The sequence below is a fragment of the Chiloscyllium punctatum genome, chromosome 37 (assembly GCF_047496795.1).
Source record: "Chiloscyllium punctatum isolate Juve2018m chromosome 37, sChiPun1.3, whole genome shotgun sequence".
NCBI lineage: Eukaryota > Metazoa > Chordata > Chondrichthyes > Orectolobiformes > Hemiscylliidae > Chiloscyllium > Chiloscyllium punctatum.
In genome coordinates, this window is record NC_092775.1 from 48,128,427 (window position 1) to 48,150,299 (window position 21,873).

Below are 21,873 nucleotides of genomic sequence, written 5' to 3' on the forward strand. Positions count from 1 at the left end.
CTCTCTCTCTCCACTCTCTCTCTTTCCTCTCTCTCTCTTTCCTCTCTCTCTCTTTCCTCTCTCTCTCTTTCTCTCTCTCTCTCTCTCTCTCTCTCTCTCTCTAATAATCCTGGCTGTTAAATATGCTCAGATTTTATCAAAATGCAAATATTTGACTGATTATGACTTAAAATGGTAAGCAATGGAAGTTGTAGAAACTATATTTTTTGTTTTCTTTTAAGGAGGAGAACCTTTTTCAAATGACATGTTTGAAGATGTACTAATGTGTAGAGTTCAAATTTTTAAGATCTGTGCGGCAGGGCAACTTTCATCTTTTCAGTCTACAACGCTGACTCACAAAGAAATGTAATGTATGATTGGATATTGCAGTTTGTCACAATTGTGTAGGTAATTTAAAACTTCTTCAGCTTTCCAGGATTAAAAGAAAATGGCGGTGAATGTTTATTCTACATCTGTAACCAGTGAGAACCTAAGTCGGCATGAGATGTTGGCATGGATTAATGATTCCCTTCAGTTGGCCTACTCCAAGATTGAACAGTTGTGCTCAGGTAATTGTTATATAACTATAATGAAATTGTAGGTATGTTATCGATTGTATGGGCTGTGAAAGGGTGGGGTGATGTGTGTGTGTGTATTTGAAACTTAGGGTATGAGCAAAGTTCTCTGTAATTACAGTGATCCCTATTTTCCCTACCCTCGCGCATCAAGATGAACACTTTTTAGTTTCTTGCTTGCCCCCTTGTTTCTTTCTGTCCATTTCCACACATCAAGTCAACTTAAGCATTCATCAGTCACTCATGACTCCAAAATTTAAAGCATGTGGTAGTAAGAGTAGTAGTAAGAGTCATACAGCTGTACATTATGAAAACAGACCTTTTTGGTCCAACTCGTCCATGCTCACCAAACATCCTAAATATATATCTCTTCTCATTTGCAAGCATTTGGCCCATGTACCTCTAACCCGTTTCTATTCATCTACTCATCCAGTTGCCTTTTAAATTTTGTAATTGTACCAGCCTCCTCCACTTCCTTTGGCAGCTCATTCCATGCAAGCACCACCCCCTGCATTTAAACATTGTTCCTTAGTTCCTTTTTAAGTCTTTCCACTCTCAATTTAAACCTTTGCCCTCTCGTTTTGTGCTCCCTCATCTCATGGAAAAGACCTTGTCTGTTTACCCTATCCACGCCCCTCATGATTTTATAAATCTCTGTAATATCACTCTTCCACTTCTGATGTTCCAGGGAATGTAACCCCAGCCTATTCAGCCTCTCCCTATAGCTCAACCCTCCAACCCTGGCAACATCCTTGTAAATCTTTTCTGATCCCTTTCAAGTCTCACAACATCTTTCAGATAGCAAAAAGACCAGAATTGAGCGCAATATTTCAACAGTAGCCTAACCAATGTCCTGTACAGCCACAATTACTGGCGGCATGGTGGCACAGTGGTTAGCACTGCTGCCTCACAGCACCAGAGACCCGGGTTCAATTCCCGCCTCAGGCAACTGACTGTGGAGTTTGCACGTTCTCCCCGTGTTTGCGTGGGTTTCCTCCGGGTGCTCCGGTTTCCTCCCACAGTCCAAAGATGTGCAGGTCAGGTGAATTGGCCATGCTAAATTGCCCGTAGTGTTAGGTGAAGGGGTCGATGTAGGGGTATGGGTGGGTTGCGCTTCGGCGGGGCGGTGTGGACTTGTTGGGCCGAAGGGCCTGTTTCCACACTGTAAGTAATCTAATCTAATCTAATTTAATATGACTCCCAACTCCTGTCTCCATGCTCTGACTAATAAAGGACAGCATACCAAATTCAGCTTTCATACCCTGTCTACCTGCAACTACACTTTCAAGGAGCTATGAACCTGCACTCCAAGGTCTTTTGTTCAGCAATGCTCCGCAAGACCTTTCGATTAAGTGTATATAAGTCCTGCTCTGCTTCCTATCAGAAAGATGTTGTGAAACTTGAAAGGGTTCAGAAGAGATTTCCAAGGATGTTGCCAGGGTTGGAGGGTTGAGCTATAGGGAGAGGCTGAATAGGCTGGGGCAACACCTCACATTCATCTATATTAAACGTCATCTGCCAATCCTTGGCCCAGTGGCCCACCTGATCAAGGTGCCGTTGTACTCTGAGGTAATCTTCTTCCGCTACACCTCCAATTTTGATGTCACCTGCACATTTACTAACCATACCTCCTATGTCCGCATCTAAATCATTAATATTAGTGAAGTGGACACAACACCGATCCTTGTGTCACAGGCCTCCAGTCTGAAAAACAACCCTCTGCCATATCTTCCAGCCAGTTCTGCATCCAAGTGTCTAGTTCTCCCTGTATTCCATGTGATCAAACCTTGCTAACCAGTCTACCATTAAGAGCCTTGTCGAACGCCTTACTGCAGTCCATGTAGATCATGCCCACTGCTCTGCCCTCATCAATCCTCTTTGTTACTTCTTCAAAAAACTCAAATCATTAGTCAGACATGATTTCCCATGCACAACGCCATGTTGACTATTCCTAATCAGTCTTTGCCTTTCCAAATAAAGGTCCTTCCAGATTCCCTCCAACTCGTCCATCACCGATATCTGGCTCACTGGTCTGTAGTTCCATGGCTTTTCCTCAGCACCTTTCCTAAATGGTGGCACCACATTAGCCAACCTCCAATCTTCCAGCCCCTCACCTATGGCTATAAGCAAGGTGCCCAGCAATCACTTTGCTAGCTTCCCGCAGAGTTCTAGCGTACACCTGATCAGGTCATTGGGACTTATTCACCATTGTGTTTTAAGATGTCCAGCATCAGATGTCTGTAATATGGACATTTTTCAAAACGTCGTGTTCCCCACATTACCTTCTGTATGCTTCTTCACAGTTAATACTGATCATAATACTTGTTTAGTATCTTTCCCATTTCCTGCAGTTCCACATATAGGCAGTCTTGCTGATCTTTGAAGGGCTCTAAACTTCCCTAGTTACCCTTTTATCCTTAAGGAGAATACAAAGGTATTCTACAAATACATTCACTCTATTTGCCCAAGCTATCTTGTGTCTCCTTTTTGCCCTCTTGATTTCCCTCTACAGTCTACTCCTCCTGCTTTTATACATTTCTAAGCATTCACTCAATCTCTGCTGTCTTTACTTGGCACATGCTTCCTCCTTCTTCTTCTTCTTGACCAAAACCTCAATTTCTCTAGTCATCCAGCATTCTCAACATCTACCAGCCTTGTCCTTCACCCTAAAGGAACATGCTGTCTCTAGACACTCATTCTCTCACTTTTGAAGGTTTCCCCTTTTCCAGATGCCCCCTTTTCCAGATGCCCCTTTTACCTGTGATCATCTGCACCTAATCAACTCTTGAATGTTCTTGCCTAATACCATCAAAGTTGACCTTCCTCCAATTTAGAACTTTAACTTTTACAACTAGTCTTTCCTTTTCCATTGCGCTCTTAGAACTAATAGAATTATGGTCACTTGCCCCAAAGTACTCCTCAAGTGAGCTCAGTCAGCTGCCCTGCCTTATTTCCCAAGAGTGGGTGAACTTTTGCACCTTCTGTAGTAGTACATCCACATATCAAGTCAGAAATGTTTCTTGTACACACTTAAATTCCTCTCCATCTAAACCCTTAACACTATGGCAGTCCCAGTCTATGTTTAGAAAGTTAAAATTCTGTCCATAACACCCCTGTTATTCTTACAGATAACATCTCCTTATAAGTTTGTTTCTCAATTTCCTGCTGACTACTAGGGGAGTCTATCGTACCATTCTAATAAGGTGATCGTCCTTTTCTTATTTCTCAGTTCCACCCAAATAACTGCCTGGACATATTCCCAGTCCTCACATTCTCTCATATTCCCAGGAATATCCTCCCTAAGTATCTTTCGCCATAATGTTATCCCTTACCAAAAACGCCACTGCCCTTCCTTTCTTGGCCCTGTTTTGATCCTTCCGATAGCATCTATACCCTAGACCATTAACTTCCCAGCCCTGTTAATCCCTGAGCCACACCTCTGTAATTGTTGTGGTATTCCAGTCCCATGTTCCTAACCATGCCTTGAGTTTGTCTGCTTTACCTGTTAGGTAAAGTATGCAGTTAAATTTATCAGTCTGCTTTGTCCTCTACTTTGTTCCTGCCTGCCTTGTTTGGCTTACTCCTTTTCCCAACTGTACCAGTCTGTCTGATCTCTTACTATCTCCCTGGATTCCACCCACCTCCTGTATTAGTTTGTGCACTGCTCATGGCAGTGGGACTAATCCAGATATTACTACCTTTTGAGGGCGTCCTTTTTAAATTCCTGCCTAACTTCCTATGTTCTCTTATCAGAATCTTGTACTTTTCTCTTCCTATGTCATTGGTTCCAGTATGTACAATGACCTCCTGCTGGTACCTCTCCCCTTTTGAGAATATTCATCACCCTCTCCAAGAGATCTTTGATCCTGGCTCTAGTAGGCAATACACCATTCTGATGTCTCGCTGTTGGCCGCAGAATCATCTGCCTGTGCCTCTAACTAGAGAGTTTCCTATTACAATTGATTGCTTGGAACCTGGTGTACCGATTGTGATAGTGGGGCCAGTCTCGGTTCCAGAGACTTGTCTGTCAGTGATACATTCCCCTGAGACTCCCCTACATTTTTGAAAACAGCATACTATTTTGAGACTGGGATGACCACAGGAGACTCCTCCACAATCTATCTCCCTGTCCTACTTTTTTTGGTGGTCACCCATCTACCTGACTGTATCTTTGGTTTATCTCCCTCTCTGCAACTGCTATCCATTACCGCAGCTCCTGTAAATTCCTCATTGCCTATAACTGCCACTCCAACTAATCCTTACAATCAGATAGGATTCGCAACCAAACATATTTCCTACAGACATAATCATCAGTAACATGGAATCTCTCCCTAATCTCCCACATCCAAAATGAAGAGCATGTCACTCCAAAAGCTATCTTTGCACCTTAACAATCTATAGACCTAGAAAATAGCACAGTCTTACTGCACTAAAAATACTGCTCCAAGCCAGCTTAGTACCTACATTTTTGTATTTTTAATTTTTTTAGATTAGATTACTTATGTGGAAACAGACCCTTCAGCCCAACAAGTCCACACCAACCCACCGAAGCGCACCCACCCAGACCCCTACATTTACCCCTGCACCTAACACTACGGGCAATTTAGCATGGCCAATTCACCTAACCTGCACATTTTTGGACTGTGGGAGGGAACCAGAGCACCTGGAGGAAACCCACGCAGACACTGGGAGAATGTGCAAACTCCACACAGTCGCCTGAGGTGGGAAATGAACCCAGGTCTCTGGCTCTGTGAGGCAGCAGTGCTAACCACTCAGCCACCGTGCCGCCCACAAAATCAAGACAGATCGCAATAACAATATATGATCAAAAAATTACTACTCTACTCACCATTTTAGATTTACAAAAGAAAAACAGTAAGGTTACATTTTTGTGAAGATTTGTAGCTCAGATTGTGGTCCAGGTTATAAGTTTGCTTGTTGAGCTGGAAGATTTGTTCTCTGACATTTTGTCTCCATGCTAGATAACATCAGTGAGTCTATGAAGTGCTGGTGTATTGTCCTACTTTCTGTTTGTGTGTCTTGTTCAGTTGTGGTGGTTGATTTCACTTGCAGTTCTTTTTCTGAGAAGTTGGTAAATGGGGTCTCAGGATATATTTAAACTGGCCACAACACACTGCAGCACCCAGGCACTATGAGATACCAAAGAAAAACACCTAATACAAGGTATTCAAGAACAATGGTACCCAATAAGCATAGTCTGCCAATTCTTACACAACAAACTAAACAAGAAGACACAACATGCCCAAACACTCTAGCCACACTCCCATACGTTAAAGATATCTTGGATGATGACCAGACTACTCCAGCCCCTTGGCATCACGGTAGCCCAGAAACCGACCAACACACTGAAACAACACTCGACGAAAGTAAAGGACCCTCTACCAACAACCAGCAGAACGAATGTCATATACAAAGTACCCTGCAAAGGACTACAACAAACATGATATCGGACAGACTGGCAGGAAACTAACCATCAGAATGCAAGAGCACCAACTAGCCACCAAAAGATAAAACCAACAATCACTAGTATCCTGTCTCACAGACAACGAGAGACACCAATTCGATTGGGACAGAATAGACAATGGTTATTCCTAGAGGCTTTGGCATTCAAACCGCAACTCCATCAACAAACTTATCGATTTGGACCTCATTTACCAACCTCTCAGAAAAGGAACTGGAAGTGATGTCATCCACCACAACAAACCAAGGCACCCAGATAGAAAGCAGGACAATTCAGCAGTGCTTCAAATGGAGGATGACTGATTATGTTACCCAGCATGGTGACGAAATGTCTGAGAACAAATCTTCCAGCTCAACAAGCAAACTTAAAACCTGTAAGGTTACACTTTTAAAAGCTACTTAGCTGCTCTCCTACTGTGAGCTCCCACACATAGGTTTCTCCATGGTCAGCTGTGAATTTCTGTTTGTTTAGTTTTCTTAGAATGAATCTGATGTCCAGACATACTTGAAACCAGACAAAGAAGGCAGCAGCTGTGCAGGTTACTGCTGGGGCGGACAGCAGTGTAGGTTTCTTTCCCCTTCAACTATGATTCCATTGATTGTCTCTTCCTAAGTCCTCAATTACCATTCAACATCTGCTCCCTGCTTGAACATAAGGTATCTTCCAGACTTGAACCAGTTTGCCGGAAAGTGCCATTGTTCATAGCTAACATCTATCTGTTTAACATAATTCTTTTGGGTTGCTATGCCTGCAGGAATCCTTTTTGATCAAACCTTAGCCTCCAAGCCTGGCCTTCCTGGTGCCAAGGTCAAGGATGTCTCAGGGTGCAGCATATTCTGAAACGGGAGAGTGACCAGCTGGAGGTCATTGTGCATGTTGATATCAGCAACATAGGTGGGTTAGGAATAAGTTTCTACAGAGGTAATCTAGGAACCTAGACAGGAGGGTTTTAAAAAGTAGGTCCTCGAGGTTAGTAATATCTGCACCATTACTGGTGCCACGTGTTAGTGGGAGCAGGAGGATATAGCAGATGAGTGCTTGGCTGAGGAGCTGGTGCAGGGTCAAGGATTCCCATCTTTAAACCATTGAGATTCTTCAGGTGTAGAAATGACTTGTGCAAGAGATTGGATTGCACCTAATAGAAAGGGGAGCAGTATCCTTTTGTTAGAGGCTGGTACGGTAGATAAGAGGAGCAAGTCAAATAGTAAAGGCAGACAAGAGCTTGGTAGAGAACAAGGTAAGTTTGATAAATTAAGACTGAAATTTTAAGTGAACAGCATTTACTTTGAGGCTTGACAGGTAAGGTAGATAAACTTAGGACATGGTTGGACTGGCATATCATAGCTATTACAGAAACATGGCGCAGGGATGGATATGACTGGCAACCTAATGTTCTGGTGTATAGAAGCTATAGGAAGTATAGAATGGAAGGCAAGCGAGGAGGGGGAATGTCAGTATTGGTTAGGGATAACATTATGGCTGTACTTAGGGTGAATATTCCTGGGAAATCATCCAGTGAAGTTATCTGGGTAGAACTGAGATCTCCAATGTGTAATAGTGCCCCACCCTCCTCCCCCTTCCAGTAATGAGAAATTAAGGAGCAAATAAGTAAGAAGATTGCAGATATCTGTAAGAATTATCAGGTTGTAATAATTGGGGATTTTAACTGTCTAAACGTAAACTGGGATTGCCATACTATTAAGTGTTTGGATGGGGAGGAATTTGTGTTTACAAGAAAACTTTCTTATTCAATATGTGGATATACCTCCGAGAGAAATGTCTACTAGACAGTGATCTTCCATTGAGGGAAACTGGTAGGGCAAGTGACTGAGGTAGGTAAAAACAATGACTGCAGATGCTGGAAACCAGATTCTGGATTAGTGGTGCTGGAAGAGCACAGCACTTCAGGCAGCATCCAAGGAGCAGTAAAATCAACGTTTCAGGCAAAAGCCCTTCATCACGAATAAAGGCAGTGAGCCTGAAGGGTGGAGAGATAAACTAGAGGAGGGTGGGACTGGGGAGAAAGTAGCATAGAGTATAATAGGTGAGTTGGGGGGGGGGGGGGGGGGAAATGAAGATAATAGATCAGGGAGGAGGGTGGAGTGGATAAGTGGAAAAGAAGATAGGCAGGTAGGACAAGTCATGGGGACAGTGCTGAGCGGGAAGTTTGAAACTAGGATGAGGCGGGGGAAGAGGAAATGAGGAACCTGTTGAAGTCCACATTGATGCCCTGGGGTTGAAGTGTTCCAAGGCAGAAGATGAGGCGTTCTTCCTCCAGGCGTCTGGTGAGGGAGCGGCGGTGAAGGAGGCCCAGGACCTCCATGTCCTCGGCAGAGTGGGAGGGGGAATTGAAATGTTGGGCCACAGGGCGGTGTGGTTGATTGGTGCAGGTGTCCCAGAGATGTTCCCTAAAGCGCTCTGCTCGGAGGCGTCCAGTCTCCCCAATGTAGAGGAGACCGCGTTGGGAGCAACGGATACAATAAATGATATTGGTGGATGTGCAGGTAAAACTTTGGATGTGGAAGGCTCCTTTAGGGCCTTGGATGGAGGTGAGGGAGGAGGTGTGGGTGCAGGTTTTGTAATTCTTGCGGTGGCAGGGGAAGATGCCAGGATGGGGAGGGTGAGTTGTATGGGGGCGTGGACCTGACCAGGTAGTCACCGAGGGAACGGTCTTTGCGGAAGGTGGAAAGGGGTGGGGAAAGAAATATATCCCTGATGGTGGGGTCTTTTTGGAGGTGGCAGAAATGTTGGCGGATGATTTGGTTTATGCGAAGGTTGGTAGGGTGGAAGGTGAGCACCAGGGCATTCTGTCCTTGTTACAGTTGGAGGGGTGGGGTCTGAGGGCGGAGGTGCGAGATGTGGACGAGATGCGTTGGAAGGCATCTTTAACCACATGGGAAGGGAAATTGTGGTCTTTAAAGAAGGGGGCCATGTGGTGTGTTCTGTGGTGGAATTGGTCCTCCTAGGAGCAGATACGGCGGAGGCGGAGGAATTGGGAATACGAGATGGCATTTTTGCAAGAGGTAGGGTGGGAAGAGGTGTAATCCAGGTAGCTGTGGGAGTCGGTGGGTTTGTAAAAAAATGTCAGTGTCAAGTCGGTCGTCATTAATGGAGATGGAGAGGTCCAGGAAGGGGAGGGAGGTGTCAGAGATGGTCCAGGTAAATTTAAGGTCAGGGTGAAATGTGTTGGTGAAGTTGATGAATTATGAATTGCTCAACCTCCTAGCGCCAATGCAGTCATCAATGTAGCGGAGGAAGAGGTGGGGAGTGGTGCTGGTGTAATTACGGAAGATCGACTGCTTTACGTAGCCAACAAAGAGACAGGCATAGCTGGTGCCCATAAGTGTGCCAATGGCTACCCCTTTGGTCTGGAGGAAGTGGGAGGATTCGAAGGAGAAATTAAGGGTGAGGACCAGTTCGGCCAAACGAATGAGTGTCGGTGGAAGGGTACTGTTGGGGATGTCGGGAGAGGAAGAAACGGAGGCCCTGGTCATGGCGGATGGAGGTGTAGAGGGATTGGATATCCATGGTGAAGATGAGGCGTTGGGGGCCAGGGAAACGGAAGTCTTGGAGGAGGTGGAAGGTGTGGGTGCTGTCTCGAACGTATGTGGGGAGTTTCTGGACTAGGGGGGGATAGGACAGTGTCAAAGTCGGTAGCGATGAGTTCAGTGGGGCAGGAGCATGCTGAGACAATGTGTCGGCCAGGGTGGTCAGGCTTGTGGATCTTGGGAAGGAGGTAGAACCGGGCAGTGCGGGGTTCCCGGACTATGAGGTTGGAAGCTGTGGGTGGGAGATCTCCTGAGGTGATGAGGTTCTGTATGGTCTGGGAGATGATGGTTTGGTGATGGGGGTGGGGTCAAGGTCGAGGGGGCGGCAGGAAGAGGTGTCCTCAAGTTGGCGTTTGGCTTCAGCGGTGTAGAGGTCAGTGCGCCAGACTACCACTGCTCCCCCTTTATCTGCTGGCTTGATGGTGAGGTTGGGATTGGAGCAGAGGGATTGGAGGGCTGCACGTTGAGGGTGAGAGGTTGGAGTGGGGTAGACAGGTTGAGGCAGTTAATGTCCCGGCAGCAGTTGGAAATGAAGAGGTAGAGGGCAAGTAATAGGACAGCGCGGGCGTCCAGGTGGATGCAGTGTGTTGGAGGTGGGCGGGAGTCCTGATTGTGAAAGTAAGCTCGGAGGCGGCGGAAGAAGTGTTCGACGTCACGACGTGTATTAAATTCATTGATGCGTGGACGGAGGGAGATGAAGGTGAGTCCTTTCCTGAGGACTAATCGTTTGTCCTCAGTGAGGGGGAGGTCTGGAGGGATGGTGAAAACTCAGCAGGGCTGGGAGCTGGGATCTGGTGTGGGTGTGGAGCTGGGAGTGGGGGTGGAGCTAGTAACTGGAGTGGGTGTGATGGTGGAGGGAATGGGGGTGGAGTCATGAACAGGGTTGGTGTTCCCCTCAGGGTTCTGGGGGCTGGAAATGGTGACAGTGGGACCTGTGGGGGGCCTGTCAGCAGAATGCAGGTGGGGGCGGAAGTGTTGGCAGACACAGCAGTAGGGGTGGCGGAAGACACTGAGCATGTGACATCAGCGATGATGTGAGGGGCGTGAGTGATATCACATGTGATGCATGAGGAATTGTGAGGGGCGAAAGTGGCTGTGGGAGTGGCCATGATGGGGGCAGAAGTGACATCATCAATCAGCATGGGGTTGGCAGCTGCACCAGCCGCATGGCTAATGGTATCCGAGCAGTTCCAGAGGCTGGAGGAATCTTCTGGAATTTTTGAGGAGCGCTGGTTATGGAGGTGGGTAGTACCCTTACCTGGGATTGAGTGAATCCGTAGGGGAGTATAAAGGCAGTAGAAATACACTTAGAGAATTCAAGAGGGCAAAAATAGGATGTGAAATAGCTTTGGCAAATAGTTAAGGAGAATCTGAAGAGATTCTATAAGTACTTTAAGGGCACAAGAGTAACTAGGCAGAGATTTATTAGGGTCAGAGATGGGGGTAAAAGATGGAGGTGTAACATTGCTTGTCAAGGATAGTATTACAGCAGTAGAAAGGGTGATGGAGGAAGACTTGCCATCTGAGGTAGTTTGGGCGGAGGTTAGAATTAGGTAAGATGAGGTCACCCTATTAGGAGTTTTCTACAGGCCTCCTAATAGTCTGAGAGAAGTAGAGGAAAGTATTGCGAGAATGATTCAGGAGAAGAGTGAAAGTAGCAGGGTGGTTGTTATGGGGGACTTTTAACTTCCCAGATATTGACTGGGAAAGCTATAGCTCGAGTTCGTTAGATGGGTCGGTGTTTGTCCAATGTGTGCAGGAGGGTTTCCTGACACAATATGTAGACAGGCCAACAAGAGGTTGGATATACTGTATTTGGTTCTAGGTAATGAAACAGGCCAGGTGTTAGACTTGGAGGTAGGTGAGCACTTCGGGGGCAGTGACCACAACTCGGTGACTTTTACTCTAGTGATGGAGAGGGATAAGTGTGCACTGCAGGGCAACAGTTATAGCTGGGGGCAGGGAAATTATGATGCGGTGAGGCATGACTTAGGATGTGTGGATTGGAAAAATAGGCTTCAAGGGAAGAACACAAATGATATGTGGAGATTGTTCAAGGAACAGCTAATGGGTGTCCTTGATAAGTATGTACCAGTCAGGCAGGGAGTAAAGGGTCTTGTGAGGGAGCCGTGGTTTAATAAGGAATTGGAATCCCTTGTGAAAGGGAAGAGGGCGGCCTATGTAAAGATGAGGCGTGACGGTTCAGTTGGGGCGATTGAGAGTTATAAGGTAGCCAGGAAGGATCTAAAGAGAGAGCTAAGAGCAGCGAGAAGGGGACATGAAAGGTCCTTAGTTGGTAGGATTAGGGAAAACCCAAAGGCTTTCTATAGGTATGTCAGGAAGAAAAGGATGACTAGGGTAGGTATCGGTCCAGTCAAGGATAGTAGTGGGAAGTTGCGTGTGGAGGCTGAAGAGACACTGAATGAATACTTTTCGTCAGTATTCACTCAGGCACAGGACATTGTTGCCGATGTGAATACTGAGTCACAATTAATTAGAATGGACGGCTTTGAGGTATGTAGGGAAGAGGTGTTGGAAATTTTGGAAAGGATGAAAATAGATAAGTCCCCTGGGCCTGATGGCATTTATCCTAGGATCCTCTGGGAAGCAAGGGAGGAGATAGCAGAGCCATTGGCCTTGATTTTTATGTCGTCGTTGTCTACGGGAATAGTGCCAGAAGACTAGAGGATAGCGAATGTGATCCCCTTGTTCAAGAAGGGGAGCAGGGATAGCCCGAGTAACTATAGGCCAGTGAGTCTCACTTCTGTTGTGGGCAAAGTCTTAGAGAGAATTGTAAGGGATAGGATTTATGAACATCTGGATAGGAATAATGTGATCAAGGATAGTCAGCATGGTTTTGTAAAGGGCAGATCGTGCCTCACAAACCTTATTGAATTCTTTGAGAAGGTGACTAAGGAAGTGGACGAGGGTAAAGCAGTAGATGTGGTGTATATGGATTTTAGCAAGGCGTTCGATAAGGTATGGCAGGCTAATGCAAAAACTATGGAGATATGGCATTGAGGGTGCATTAGAGGTTTGGATTAGGAATTGGCTGGCTGGAAGGAGACAGAGGGTAGTAGTTGGTATAGGTTCATCTTGGAGCGCAGTTACTAGCGGTGTTCCACAAGGATCTGTTTTGGGACCATTGCTGTTTGTCATTTTTATAAATGACCTGGAGGAGGGGCTTGAAGGCTGAGTGAGCAAGTTTGCGGATGACACGAAAGTCGGTGGAGTTGTGGACAGCGAAGAAGGATGTGGCAGGTTACAGCAGGATATAGATAAGTTGCAGAGCTGGGCAGTAAGGTGGCAAATGGAATTCAATGTAGCTAAGTGTGAAGTCATTCACTTTGGTAGGAGTAACAAGAAGATGGATTACTGGGCTAATGGTAGGCTACTTGGTAGTGTGGATGAGCAGAGGGATCTTGGTGTCCATGTACACAGATCTCTGAAAGTTGCCACCCAGGTAAATAGTGCTGTGAAGAAGGCATATGGCGTACTGGGCTTTATTAGTAGAGGAATTGAGTTCTGGAGTCCTGAGGTCATGTTGCAGTTGTATAAGACTCTGGTGCGGCCTCATCTGGAGTATTGTGTGCAGTTTTGGTCGCCATATTATAGGAAGGATGTGGAGGCATTGGAACGAGTGCAGAAGAGGTTTACCAGGATGTGGCCTGGCATGGTAGGAAGATCGTATGAAGAAAGGCTGAGGCACTTGGGACTTTTCTCATTGGACAAAAGAAAGTTTAGGGGAGATTTGATAGAGGTGTACAAGATGATTAGGGTTTAGATAGGGTTGACAATGAGAACCTTTTTCCGCTAATGAAGTCAGCTGTTACTTGGGGACACAGTTTTAATTAAGGGGAGGTTGGTATAGGACAGATGTTAGGGGTAGATTTTTTACTCAGCGGGTTGAGAGTTCATGGAATGCCCTGCCAGTATCAGTGGTGGACTCTCCCTCTTTATGGTCATTTAAGCGGGCATTGGACAAGCATATGGAGGTTATTGGGCTAGTGTAGGTTAGGTAGGCTTCGGTCGGCACAATATCGAGGGCCGAAGGGCCTGTACTGCGCTTTTTTTTTCTATGTTCTAGATTAGGGCACCTTGACGGTCAGCATGGCCATTACATGTGGAACTACAGGAGATGAGTAAGATACTAAATGAATATTTCACGTTAATATGTACTGTTGAGAAGGATATGGAAGCTAGGGAGCTTGGATAAATAGTTGTCTTGAAAAGAGTTCTTATTACAGAAGAGGAGGTGCTGGAAGTCTTTAAAATGCATAAAGGTAAATATATCCCAGGAACCTGATCAGTTTTTATTCCCTGGCTTCCCACAAAGTTCTGGGGAAGAAATTGCTGGGCTCTTTGTTGAGATATTTGTATCATTGACACTCATGGGTGAGGTGCCAGAAGATTGGAGGCTGGCTATTGTGGTTATATTATTTAAAAAAGGCTGTAAGGAAAAACCAGGGAACAATACACCAATGAGTCTGTCTTCAGTGGTGGGTAAGTTATTGGAGAGAATTCTGAGAGACAGGATTTACATGCATTTGGAAAGGCAAGGACTGATTAGAGATAGTCAACATGGCTTTCTGCATGGGAAATCATGTCTCACTAATTTGATTTGAATTTTTTTGAAGAGATGATAAAGAACATTGAAGGCAGGGCAGTAGACGTTGCTGATATGGCCTTCAGCAAAGTGTTTGAAAAGGTTCTGCATGGTAGACTGATTGATTGATTAGTAAGGTGAGCCAGGTAGAGCTCCCCAAATGGATACAAAATTGGCTTGAAGGTAGGAGACAGGGTGATGATGGAGGGTTGGTTTTTGGATTGGAGGACTGTGACCAGCGATGTGCCCTAAGGATTTGTGCTGAGTGCACTGCTTTTTGTTATATATTTAAATAATTTGGATATGAATATAGGAAGCATGGTTAGTAAGTTTGGAGATGGTGTGGTGGTCAGTGAGGAAGATTATTGCAGAGTACAATGGGACTATGATCAGATGGACCAATGGGCTGAGACATGGCAGATGGTGTTTAATTTAGATAAATGTGAGGTGTTGCGTTTTGGTGAGGCAAACCAGGCAAGACTTATACAGTCAATGGTAGGGTCTTGGGGAGTATTGCCGAATAAAGAGACATATTGGTGCAGGTGCAGTTCCTTGAAAGTGGACTCAAAGGTAGACTGGGTGGTGAAGAAGGCATTTAGCATGCTTGCCTTCATTGTTCAAAACATTGTGACATCCTAAAGTCCTGTACTCATTGTGACTGTACAGGACATGGGTGAGGCCACTGTTAAAATATTGCATATACTTTTGGTCGACTTTCGATAGAAAGAATGTTGTTAAATTTGCAATATTGTTGGAAATGGAGGCTTTGTGTTATAGGGAGAAACTGAGTAGTCTTGAGCTTTTTTCCATGGTTTGTTGGAGGCTGGGGGGTGACCTATAGAAGTTTATAAAATCATGAGGGCATGGATAGGCTGAATAAGCAAGGATTTTTCCGAGGGGGTGTGCCTCCAAAACTGGAGGCATAGGTTTAAGGTGAGGGGGAAAGTTTTAAAATGGATCTGAAGGGTAACTTTTTCATGCAGATGGTAGTGCGTGATGGAATGAGCTGCCAGAGTAAGTCTTGGAGAGGAGTACATTGACAATGTTTGAAAGGCATCTGGATGGGTACATGAATAGGAAGGGTAAAGAGGGATATTGGCCAAATGCTGGCAATTGGGGCTAGGTCAGATTGGAATGTCTGGTTGACATGGATGAGGTGGACTGAAGGGTCTGTTTCTGTGCAATATGACTCATGAGTGGTTGAGGACTTTGGGTCTGTACTCGATGGAGTTTGGAAAGGATGAGAGGAGTAAAACTTACAGATTACTGAGAGGCCTGGATAGAGTGAACATGGTGAAGGTAGTTATGTTTGTGGGAAAGACTAGGACCCAAGGGCAAAACCTCAAAGTGAAGGGATGATGTTTTAGAACTGAGATGAGAAATTCCTTCAACCAGAAGGTTTTGAGTCTGTGGAACTCCTTGCTGCAGAAGACTGCGCAGGCCAAGTCGCTGCTGATGTTTTAAGAGAAGTTCTTAATTTGTAAGCGGATCAAAGGTTATGGGGAGAAGGCAGGAGTTGAAAAATTTATTAACCATGATCAAATGGTGGAGCAGACTCAATGGGTTAAATGGCCTAGTTCTGCTCTGATATCTTAAGTTTTATGGCCCTAAAAATGGGGTAAGTTCTAGATTTAATCTGACTTGTGTTGACTAACCATGTTGATGATCAGGTAATAGATTGGAAGAGGGAAAGCGTTTTCTCCCACAATCTCATAAATGGCTTGGAGTTCTAGGCAAATATCCATTTAGTGATCTGGTCTACAAAGACTAATACTACAGCATGGAATTGAATTTTCAATGTATAGGAGATGATAATGATGATGGAGTGTGGGCAGTGACAGCAAAGGAAAAGTTGAGAGAAAATATAAACTTGAATTTTAAAATTCTCAAGAGTCAACCAGAAGCAGGTATTCAAGATCTGGTAAGGTGCAATTAATTGAGTACCTCCTAGTAAAGATGATCCTAAAATGATTGACATGTGCATTCAGTTTGAGCAGCAGAAGTGTAGAAAGTAAGATGAGTGTTTTTAAACTTAAACAAGAGCAGTTCTGAGTGTGTGAAGGCTGAGTTAGGTTAAGTAAATTGAGGAATTACGTTAAAGAATAAGTCAGTCAAGATATGTGGTCGCAGACATTTAAAGTAATTTTCATATCACTTCATTGGGATACATTCTAGTGAGAAAGACTCCAGGGAAGCAACACATTCATGGCTATTAAGGAGGTTAAAGATAACAAATTGCAAGAAAAAATAGTTCTGCTAAGAGTAGTACCAAGTTAGAAGAATGGGCAAAATGTAAAGTGTACCAAAAAAGGAAAATTTAGCTTGACAATTAATTATAAATATGGAACCAGTATGAGCTTTTACAGCCTTTTAAAAATGAAAAAAAAAACACATGATTGTTGATCCTCTGGAGAGAGTGTTTGAGGATATTAATTATGGAAAATAGAATTGCTGGTGAATTGAATTAAATTTTGAATCTGTCTTCACTCTGGAAGACACAAATAATATCCTAGAAATAATTGTCAAGATCAGGGAAAGGGAGAATAAACCGTTCCAAAGCAATAAGTTCTCATTTAAATTAGTATCTAATAAAAATGACAGTTAAATGCCAAGCAGCAGAGCTAACTTTAAAATAAAAGTTTTTCTTTCTTTTCACCTTTTTGGCGAAGAAGTAGAGCTAGAGAGAAAATGTTTAGGCTCCATGTCCTGATTACTAGGGAAGGGTGTGGGAACCAGTCTGAGTGAAGGAATCGAGCTTAACTAAGACTTGTATTGGTTCAGCATTATTGTGGCATACATCATGCTAGCCTCAGTGAAATTCACCTAAAAATGGAACTTGAAAGTGAGTTGTCTTTTCCGCCTGGTTTTCCTTCATTCCCAGCCTGCTTTGTGTGTATGTTTTTATCGGCAGGGACAAGGAGGAAAGGGAAGACAGGTCAGTTGCAACCTGGTCCTTGTCACTGTCTATCACACCCACTGCTCACTCGGTGATTCTAACCCCACTGATCATGTCTGTAACTCAACTTGCCCGACAGTGTTAATGCACCCTGTTGTATTGGCAATTTACTGAACTGGCCATGAGCACAGACAAGCAGAGACATGACTTGCCCTCTGGCTTATGGGCTGTCGTCCTTTGCCTATCGCTCTGAAGTCAGCACTTGCAAATAGCTCCAGTTTCATAGTTAAAAATCATCAGGGTCTACTGATATTTGAGGAAAGGCAGTGGAGATTGCCTTATGGGTGAAGAAATATCTTGGCCCTCTAAAGATGATACTGGCATAAGTTCTGATCATGTAAGTTGTGCTTATTTTTCTGCTGAATTGTTTCAAGGTATTTAAAGCATAGTTTTTGAACAAGAAACTCAACTCAAAGTGAACACTATTGTAAACTGTACATATTGGATTCTTTCTCGCATTTCGGATCTTTAATTCAGTTAATTGATGGGGGAGTGGGGAAAAAATTCACTTTGAGATTGCTCATCATCCAGCCACTCCAAACAAAAATGTGTGTATATCAGAGCGTGTAAAACTGAAGAGATGATTAAAGGATCACATTTTCTCCCCCCTACTGGTTTTCAATGACATATTTTCCCTTTTCCATTGCCCTGGTATCTGATCAATGATAGTTGTATGTGGAAGTTAATTATTTTTCAAGGAACAGAATTAAACAATCGGATGTGCTGGAGCTATACCGCAACATTAATTTAAAACTAAATCTGTCAAATTTTTGTTTTGAAGGTACTGCATATTGTCAGTTTATGGACATGCTTTTCCCTGGTTGCGTTGGACTTAAAAAAGTGAAATTTCAAGCTAAACTGGAACATGAATATATTCACAATTTTAAACTTTTACAAGCAGCCTTCAAGAGAATGGGTGTCGACAAAGTAAGTTTTACATTACAATTTCCTTGCACTCCAGTTGTTTGGTCATTTTGCGGTTTGTTGTATTGCCAGAATGAAATAACCTATTTTTATTTCTGTGATCTCTGCTGTGACAGATACATGGAAATAATATTTGCCACAACAATTAACAATGGTTCATAAATATCTTCCTTGAACAGACTTATTTGAAAATTAATATTTCAAAAATAATTGATCACAGTTACAAACTGCAAAGCAGCATTCAAATGCAATTTTGTGGGTTTTTTTCATCTGTTTCTCAACTTTGTCCCCTCACAAACCCTCAACCTGTATCTGCCCTGCCAGACTGCATGTAAGATATCAAGTCTTTGATTAACTGTGATTTCATCCAGTTAGCAATGGGCAAAATCAATAAACTTTAATCTTTCTTTAGCTTTGTAGATTTAAGTACCAATCTCAGCCATGGCCTTGGGTTAACCTAAATTACTTGCCACCACTCTTTATGATATGACTCTGAGATGAACTTCCAATGCCCTCCCTGACCTTAGTGCAATCATGATGACTGCCTACTTCCATTTCTGCTATCTGTCTCAACAAATGCTATAACCTGTCCCATGCTGAAATGCTTATTCTTGTAGTTTGCACCTTCATATTTGTCTCTTGTGCTTCCATTCAACCAAAACTCTGCAAATATACTTTCCTACGTCAAGCCCTGCTCACTATCCCTTCTCTTCTTGGTGGCTGACATTAGCTTCCAGTCCACCAATTTAGAATTATGGTCTTTTTCAATTTAACCCCTTGGTTTGTCCTGTGAAAATAGGCAACTAATTCTACCTCTTTAAATTCCTTTCTAGATTCTCTGGTTCACGGTCTCGTTGGCCAATGATCCACTGATCCCTTGCTTACTGCCATCAGTGGTAGTTGTGCTTTTTGCTGCCTCTCTCAATTTCTTTATGATCCTCCTCAAAGTACAGGAGTTGGGAGGTCATGTTGCGGCTGAGGAGGACATTGATTAGACCACTGTTGGGATATTGTGTGCAATTCAGGTCTCCTTACTATCGGAAAGATGTTGTGAAACTTGAAAGGGTTCAGAAAAGATTTACAAGGATGTTGCCAGGGTTGGAGGATTTTAGCTATAGGGAGAGGCTGACAGGATTGGGGCTGTTTTCCCTGGAGCATCAGAGGCTGAGGGGTGACGTTATAGAAGTTTACAAAATTATGAGGGGCATGGATAGGGTAAATAGACAAAGTCTTTTCCCTGGGATGGGGGAGTCCAGAACTAGAGGGCATAGGTTTAGGGTGAGAGGGGAAAGGTATAAAAGAGACCTAAGGGGCAACTGTTCCACACAGTGTGGTATGTGTATGGAATGAGCTGCCAGAGGAAGTGGTGGAGGCTGGTACAATTGCAGCATTTAAGAGGCATTTGGATGGGTATATGAATAGGAAGGGTTTGGAGGGATATGGGCTGGGTGCTGGCAGGTGGGACTAGATTGAGTTGGGATATCTGGTCGGCATGAATGGGTTGGACCGAAGGGTCTGTTTCCATGCAGTACATCTCTATGACTCACTGCTTTTGATCACCCTTTTAATACCTTTCTCTGGATAGTTTAATGTTCAGTATGTTTGTACGAATACAGTTGTTTGTTTACTTTGTCTTAAAAATGGAAATATATTAGTTTTATACTGTTTACTTCAAAAACAAGGAATTCAGTGCATTTTGTTCAATTGTGCTGACTCTGTACAGTTTCTGATCCATTCTACCTATTAAAAAAAGGCTAGGTTAGTTTTTTAAAAAGTCACATTGGATGCCACCTTTCTTGTTTTTCAGATTATCCCTGTTGATAAACTAGTAAAAGGGAAATTTCAAGACAATTTTGAGTTTGTTCAGTGGTTCAAGAAATTCTTTGATGCAAACTACGATGGTAAAGATTATGATCCCATACTTGCCCGGCAAGGTCAGGAAGCAGGTCCACCACCCAATCATGGTGATCAAGGTTTTAGTAAACCCAAGAAAACACTCAGTACAGGAACCACAGGTTTGTATTAATTCATGTATTCAGTATTTTTAATAAAATAGTATGGAAGTACTTTGTGAATGTATTCAAAATTATAGTTTTGATTTGGTTGACAGAAGTCGTACATTCAGATTTAATTGTGACAAAGGTTCGAGGTAGATAAAGTAAACATATATTTTGGTTTTCTAGCCGAGGTTTGTATTCTGTTTATAAGTAGGTGAAAATGTAAGCTGTCTTTCCATGCAACAATATATTGGAGATCTGCTGTTAAGATAGAATCTAGTCATTACATGGAAGCAGATTTTAATCACCTGTCCTGGTCATTCCTAAGGTTTCTTATTTACATTAACTCCTCAGGAGTGAGAGCTTCAAGTAATGCTTACTGTGTGTAACTATTTGTCTCTGACTAGCTTCTGCTGTCTGTTTCTTAATCAACTTTTATACAGAGGGGAAAGCAGATTATCATATATTCTATAAATCTTCTAGCTCTCTGGTTGCTTTAGCACATATAGTATTTCTGTATTGTCACAGTTTGTCACAGCACCCCTACGTCTTTAATGTCAAATACCAAAGGCTTCAAGCAATGCAATGCACAATGGGTGACATGAACTTGATCCCTGCATCCCGCAGCAAGTTTAGAAGGTGGGACTTCTCTTTGGGAGGATGTTTGCAGGTGGGGACCCCAATATGTTTGCCTAATTAAAACAAGAATGGGAATGTTTATCGATGGGTTTTCTTATCGTTTGCTAATTAAGGCTGTGGTGTGCACAGTTTAAGACTTGCATAAGGGCCTTCATCCCTTCACCACTGGCATTCAATCAGTGGCAGATGGGGAGAGTTTGCCCTTTGAGAAGCCATAAACCTAACGCTTGTTGGGGCTTGAGAGTCTGGATTGTGTCACCCCTCGTTCAAAAATACATCCTTGAACAAAGGGGCCTGCATCAAAAAGGGGAAAGTAACAGAGCCACCACCCCTTTCCCCCTAATCTAGTACTACGTGACATGAGGGAGAGTATTTTCAATATGAAAACTGAAATTTGTGTCCACAAACACTGTGTGCTGATCACTCCTACTGTTACTGTCATGAGCAGATATATCTGCTGCAAGTAGATTGGTGAAGTAAGTATGCTTTTATAGAATAGAAGAATACAGCGCAGTACAGGCCCTTCAGCCCTCGATGTTGCGCCGATCAAAGCCCACCTAACCTACACTAACCCACTATCCTCCATATACCTATCCAATGCCCGCTTAAATACCCATAAAGAGGGAGAGTCCACTACTGCTACTGGCAGGGCATTCCATGAACTTACGACTCGCTGAGTGAAGAACCTACCCCTAACATCAGTCCTATATCTACCCCCCCTTAATTTAAAGCTATGCCCCCTTGTAATAGCTGACTCCATACGTGGAAAAAGGTTCTCACTGTCAACCCTATCTAACCCCCTAATCATCTTGTACACCTCTATCAAATCACCCCTAAACCTTCTTTTCTCCAATGAAAACAACCCCAAGTGCCTCAGCCTTTCCTCATAGGATCTTCCTACCATACCAGGCAACATCCTGGTAAACTTCCTCTGCACCCGTTCCAGTGCCTCCACATCCTTCCTATAGTATGGCGACCAAAACTGCACACAATATTCCAGATGCGGCCGCACCAGAGTCTTATACAACTGCAGCATGACCTCAGGACTCCGGAACTCAATTCCTCTACCAATAAAAGCCAGTACGCCATATGCCTTCTTCACTGCACTATTTACCTGGGTGGCAACTTTCAGAGATCTGTGTACATGGACACCAAGATCCCTCTGCT

General features: G+C 43.8%; 1 protein-coding gene across 2 annotated transcripts in view; it reads left to right on the top strand.

Annotated features, from left to right (window-relative positions):
• Positions 1-21,873, top strand: part of LOC140463088 (microtubule-associated protein RP/EB family member 1-like) — an 85,486-nt gene that overhangs the window by 23,878 nt on the left and 39,735 nt on the right. The window contains exons 2-4 of one of the 2 annotated variants that reach the window (XM_072556797.1): positions 408-548; positions 17,928-18,073; positions 19,878-20,085. In XM_072556797.1, coding sequence (XP_072412898.1) covers positions 428-548; positions 17,928-18,073; positions 19,878-20,085 — 475 coding nt within the window. In that variant the 5' untranslated portion in view covers positions 408-427. The remainder of the gene's footprint in view (positions 1-407; positions 549-17,927; positions 18,074-19,877; positions 20,086-21,873) is intronic. The other variant, XM_072556798.1, reaches the window with a different exon arrangement.